Consider the following 6,370-nt stretch of genomic DNA (forward strand, 5'->3'; position numbering starts at 1 on the left):
TTTTTTTTTTTTTTATTGTTTTAATGACATGTGTATACGAGAAAATATAAATAAAAAAAGGAAGAATGTGGTATATGTGTATATATATATGTATACCTTGTCTGTGTGGTATTAGATGGATGGCACAATGATTCATCCTGTTAATGAATAAGTAAGGTAATGCAAATGAAGTGGAAAGCAAAGGAAAATATGCTTTTCATTTTTTTTTTTCCTTTCTTGTCTGCTTGCAAAAAGAATGATTGAGTCTTACTGTCTTTTAGCAAATCTTGTACTGGGGGTGTAAACATTTATGAAAATGAGTTCGCTTTCTATTCTTATACTCAACCAATCGTAAGATTCTGAAAAGCCCACCCAACCCAACCTTCTCCGCCCCCGAGCGGGAGGCGGGTTAAAAGGGGCTTCTCAGCACACTTCTATTTTGTCGGCTCTTAGGATGTTTTAAATAAATAATTGTCTGGGAAAATGCAATTTATTTTTTATTTACACGATGGGGTTTTTAAATCGTGGAGGTTAAATACAGGGTTTTCTTTTTGTTCTTCTGTTCTTGTTTATTGTAGAAGTAGGGCTAGGATTTTTCTTTTTCTTTTTTTTTCATTCTATGTTCTTTTGTTTTGTTGGTGTCAATATGGACAATAACTGAGTTCTCGCCATTCTGATTGTCTCCAAATATATTTATGACTACCAATATATTTTCATTTATGTGACTCTATGTTCATAGTTTTTACCCATTTTCCCGTTTATTCTTCCTTTTTTTTTGATTTTGTTTTGCTTCCTTTTCCTTTTCCTCTTTATTTTTATTTATTTATTTTTTTTTTTTAATTCTACAATGCTTCATGAATCACAAACTTTTTTTTTTCTCTATTTTTTTCCCATTTTGGATGTTGAGTATAACAAATTCATTGGGGTTCTCACCAGTAATACCACTACAAAGGGAATAGACTATATATATATATATATATGGAGTTGTGAGACTGAGATGAGATGAGGAAAAAAAAGAAACGGTAGATATTGAGAAGAAAAAAACGAGGTTTATGATGATATTGTAAAAAAAGAAGAGAATAAAAAAAACTTAAGAAAGCAAATGATAAGAATGAGAAATGATTGACTGGATTGTGTCTTTTATTAGGGGTAATAAGAAAATGGAGTGTAAGAATCCGTGACTGGGACGAGAAGAGTCTGATCTCAATATCGGGATGTATGACCAATTCTTCCTCCGAAATTATTTATTTATTTGTTTATTTTAACTTGTTTTTGTTTTTTTGATTTGGTTGGGTATGATACAACCAAGGTATGTTTATCTAAAGGACCATAATTTTTTTTTTTTTTGCTTTCTTTGTTGTCCATTTGGTATTCTTTTCTTTTTTTTTTTTTTCTTTTGAAAGCATTTCTACCAGTTTTTTTTTTTCTTTGTGATCCGATCCACCTTTAGTGTGTCCCGTGGGTTCTCCTGTTCCTCACCCTACGCCCATCGTACTTCCTTCCACCGGCAGTACAATTCTCCTCCCGCGAACCCCCGAACTTCACACGTGTGATGCGCGTCTCGGACCCCACCGCCGCCTCGACGGACGGAGCCTCGCACGCCGCCCCGGACACCCGCTACTTTGTGGGCGGCGTGCAGCGGCACATCACACAACAGGACCTCGAGCGGTACTTTGGCGGCTTTGGCCCCGTGGAGAGCCTTTCCCTCAAGCGCGATGCGGCCGGCAACTCCCGCGGCTACGGCTGGGTGATCTTCCGCAGCCCCCCGCAGCGTCTTGAGCGGCAGGAACCGCATGTTCTGAAGGGCGTCAAGTTGACGGTGGAGAAGGCACGCAGCCGCGGCCCCTCCCGCCCCTCCCGCCCCGGTCGTCGGCGCTCCCGCTCCCGCTCCCTCTCGCCCTCCTCCTCCGCCTCCGGCTCCTCCTCCGAGTCAGATTACTCGCGTCGCGGTGGCTACAGGCGCGGGGAGCCACGCGGCAGCGACCGGGGAACCGGCAGGAGCGACGCACGGGCCCGCCTCCCGCCCCTCACGGCACACCCCGGAGAGACATCCTACACAATGCCGCCTCCACCGCCTCCACCACCGAACTCCATCCCATCATCACGACAGATGCCACAACAAGCATACAATACTCTCTTGGTACCAGATAACCGGAACTCCAGTAGCAATAACAGTGGAAGCTCCAGGGATATGGCAGCAGCGGCAACTGAGACGTACCTCTGTATTCCCTTGGCACTTTGTCCTCCCGAATACCTAAACGATCCTCGAACATTCTGCGCCAAGCTAGACCAAAGTCGTGTTGGGAGCCTTAATATTGTACCTACACCTCCTGCTTCAGCAGTGAATGCCCCCACAACTCTGAGAATACCCCCGAATTCAGGCGCACCGACATTGTCTTCTGTAAACCAGCAACTTCAACTTGGTTCCATGGGTAATAGAAGCACTGGAAGTAACAATAGTGGTCCACCGTCGCTTGCACCCACTACAACAATGCATATGGGTTTGCACTAAAGGATGCTGAATTGATCTTGGAAAAATGATTTGAATTTCTTCTCAAGACACGATTATTTTTTATTTATTTACTACCATCGTGTCTACAGAATATTACAGAGTAAAGCTTTTCAAAGAATATAGAAAGAAAAAAAAAAAAAAAACTGAATAAATGTTACGTATTAAGCTATAGAATATCAGATCCTTCGCTGCTAGTATTTTTCTTTTTTTTTTGCCTCTGTGCAAGTATATGTGTTTGTGTGTGTATGTGTCAGTGTCTTCTGCGTCTGTTTATGTAATGTTGTAAGACAGAAGAAGGAGAAAGAAAAAGTGTATGTCTTTGTATGAAAGAGAAAAGAAGAAAAAAAAAAAACTAGTTTTCACTGGGTTGTACTCTGGTTTTGTTTTGTCTTGGATACACTTTCTCTTTTTTTTTTCTTGTATGGCATGTTCGTATACATTTCTTTTTTTGGTGTACTGCAACTTCTTGCCTTACCATTGTCACCACTACCCCCCGCTGCCATAATCCTTAAACCCATCGTCCTATTCTGCTTCCCCCATACAGTTTTTCTTTGCGCATATTCGCTGCAACAGTCGATGACTTTGGTCAGATGTACATATACATACATACATATACATACTTGCTTGGTAGTTTTCTGAAGAGGACAGAGTATCTTGTACATCCCTGAATTTGGGATACACGCACGAAAAAAAAATGAGGGAAAAGAAACATGAAAACTGATGGGTAGAAATTGAAGAAGAAAATAAGAAAAATATAAGAAATAAGCGTTTTTAAAAGAAAAAAAAAATAGTTACCTTAAGTGTAAACAAAATCACCTGTTCTGTTCTTCTTTACTATTATATCTTCCTTTATATTCATTCTCTGATTGCCTATTGTATCGTTCCAGGAACCAATATTACAAAAAATGGTATCATGCAAGGAGTCTCTTCATTTCTTTTCTCCTTCAAGGCTTCTCTATTGCAGTGAAAAGAAATAGAAAAGATATTTCTTGAACCCCTTAAATGCCACACGTATACATTTAAGCTCTCCACGGAGTAAAGAGATAAAAGTGATCAAGTGGACTTATTGGTTTTATCATTATTACTATTATCATCATTATCATCATCATCATTGCTGCGGGTACTGCACTATTATAAATGAGACTGGAGGATGGTAAGACAGAGGAAGAATGGAAGGAAGGAGTCAAGTTAAGAAAAGAGAATCCAATGACGATATATCTGTAATGATACCACTTTTCTCTCTTTTTTTTTTTTCTTTTTTCTCTCTCTCTGTATTTGTTTGGTTTTGGTTTTTTTTTTTTCTTTTTTCAATGCTTTCTTCTGCATGCATTTGATATGATGGATGTCCTGTGGGGTGTGGAACCACAGGACACAGAAGTTTGTATTTGAAAGGAACCATAACGAATAGAGACAGAGGGAATAACGGAGAAAAAGAAAAAAAAAAGAAGAAAAGTGACTATGCATGGAGAGGAGGGTTACTGAAGACGAAACCGGTAATATGTGTGCTTTTTTCTGAGATATTTGTGTTTTGCAATGTATTTTTTTTTTTGTTGTTCTTTTCTTTTTCTTCTTTGATCTCCTGTTTGTGCCTTTCTTTTTCTTTTGATCTTAATTCGTGGTGGTACGAAGTCCTTTTTAGTTACACAAATACATATAAAAAAAACGAAATAGAAGAAATAGTATTATTTTTATTATTATTAGTATTATTATTATTATTATTATTATTGTTATATTTTCCTATGGCGCTACCTTCGTATTTTGCGGATGCCGTGCGAGACTGTGTTGTGCGTTTCCCACTCAAACATACTCCGCCTACGACTACACTCTGTTATGGTACGGCCGGGTTTCGAACAACAGGATCTGTGTTACCCCCAGTTGCGGCCCGAGTGACTTTTGTGGCTGTTCTTCGAGTTTGGTGGGCAATTCAACATATAAAGACCACTGCTGGATGTTCGCTTGGCTGTATGATTACAGCCTCTCACAATCCTGAACCTGATAATGGGATGAAGTTGATTGATATTGATGGGGGTATGTTAACGAAAACATGGGAAGGTGTGTGTACAGATGTAGCTAATACGAGAACTGCTGAAGAGCTTCTCAAAATATTAGAGGATTGGGTATCAAGTAACAATATCTGTGTTCCATCACCGCAGGAACTGGAAGCTCGCTGTCCACACGCTGTGATTCATCTCGCACGTGACTCACGAAGTTCAGGAGTGGAAATTCTCGCTGCGATACAAAATTCTTTACAAGCACTTCATGTATCATCAATCGATTATGGTATAATCACAACTCCGCATCTTCATTATATGGTGGAGCGTGCCAATAAACCATCTGTAGGAGGAAAATTATCATTTTCTGCTGATTTTGGACCATCTCTCTATTGGCGTGACCTTCTTTCAGCTCTAAAGGTATTATTATCCACACTTGTAAGTCCCTCACAGGGAAAGCGAAAACGTCAAAAAATTGTAGTGGATGCAGCAAATGGAGTTGGTGCACTTGGTTTAATGTCTCTTATTCAAATATCACAGGAATCATCATCTAGTATATTAGATGAATATTTTGATATTATTATTGTGAATGATTCTCTTGATCAAGGTAAGTCTCTTAACCATATGTGTGGTGCAGATTTTACCCAAAAGACACGTTCACCAGCAAGTGAAATGACGAAATGGGCTATGGCTTACGAGCAGCAAAATTCTAAAAATCAAGAAAATGGAGAAGAAAAGGAAGAAGTTCATTACTACTCTTTAGATGGAGATGCTGATCGTGTTGTGGCCTTTTTTCATGATCATACTACTAGTGGTAGTAGTGGTGGTGTTTGGCATCTGCTGGATGGGGATCGTATCTCTATTTTGTATGCAATGGCCCTTCGGCATTGGCTTGGAAAAGACGTACTTCATTCACTTGATGTAGGAGTCGTGCAGACGGCGTACGCCAATGGTGCTTCTACCGACTACCTAGAGCAACAACTAAAATTAAATGTTTATTCTTCGGCTACAGGTGTAAAGCATCTTCACTCAATTGCCCATAAACGAGATATTGGAGTCTATTTTGAATCGAATGGACATGGAACTGTGTTATTTAACCAAAAGAGTATTCGTTCAAAACTTGAATCTGGTTCTATGAACTCAGAAACAGAGGTGGTATTAAAATACTTGCCTTTGCTGCTTTCTCAAGTCTGTGGCGATGGAATTGCGGATGCCCTTGCCTGTGAACTCGCCCTCTTGGCATTACAGATGAGCTTTAAAGACTGGCTTCACCTCTACGTGGATCGACCCTCACTGCAGGGCAAAGTGATCGTCCCAGACCCAAAAGTCATTACAAATACACCAGACGAGCGACGGGCATTAACACCGCCAGGGATGCAGGAGGCGATTGACGCCGCTGTGATGGCTACGAGCTCCGCTACGCAATCCGCGGCAAGAGCATTTGTGCGGCCAAGTGGTACAGAACCGCTGGTGCGACTCTATGTGGAGGCAAGCGATGAGGCAGCCTGTCAGAAGTTAATTGCAGAAGTCGAAGACGCTGTAAAAAAATATTGTGGGTCTTCATAGTACTTTGTTTCTTTTCTCTTTTTTTTTTTCCTTTTCTTTTGTTTATTGTAGTTCTATTTCCTCATTCTTGATGATGAATGGGGTGGGGGGTAACGAAAAAAAAAGTTGGGGAATTTTTTTTTTCTCTCCTCAACTACGTATTTGTGTTAGGTTAGAGATTCTTTCTCTGGCTGCTGTCCCATTTACTGTTTTGCTGATCTTTCAGAAGAAATAATAATACAGGAGAAGAAGAAAAAATAAATGCGTGTATTTAAAAGCAAACGTTATCTCTCTATTATGTAGACTAATAAATTTCTCTTCTTATTTCTTTTTTTTTTTTTTT

General features: G+C 39.9%; 2 protein-coding genes across 2 annotated transcripts; both read left to right on the forward strand.

Annotated features, from left to right (window-relative positions):
• Positions 1-1,531: 1,531 nt before the first annotated feature.
• Positions 1,532-2,491, forward strand: TM35_000271840 (putative RNA-binding protein; the record flags this gene model as incomplete). The annotated part of the gene is made up of 1 exon (XM_029028077.1): positions 1,532-2,491. The coding sequence occupies one exon, from the start codon at positions 1,532-1,534 to the stop codon at positions 2,489-2,491; it is 960 nt and encodes a 319-aa protein (XP_028880660.1).
• Positions 2,492-4,230: 1,739 nt separating this feature from the next.
• Positions 4,231-6,048, forward strand: TM35_000271850 (phosphoacetylglucosamine mutase; the record flags this gene model as incomplete). Its single annotated transcript, XM_029028078.1, has 1 exon — positions 4,231-6,048. One exon carries the CDS (start codon positions 4,231-4,233, stop codon positions 6,046-6,048), a length of 1,818 nt encoding a protein of 605 aa, XP_028880661.1.
• Between the last annotated feature and the right edge of the window lie 322 nt (positions 6,049-6,370).

The sequence above is a fragment of the Trypanosoma theileri genome (genome assembly GCF_002087225.1).
Source record: "Trypanosoma theileri isolate Edinburgh chromosome Unknown TM35_Tth_27_V1, whole genome shotgun sequence".
Taxonomy (NCBI): domain Eukaryota; phylum Euglenozoa; class Kinetoplastea; order Trypanosomatida; family Trypanosomatidae; genus Trypanosoma; species Trypanosoma theileri.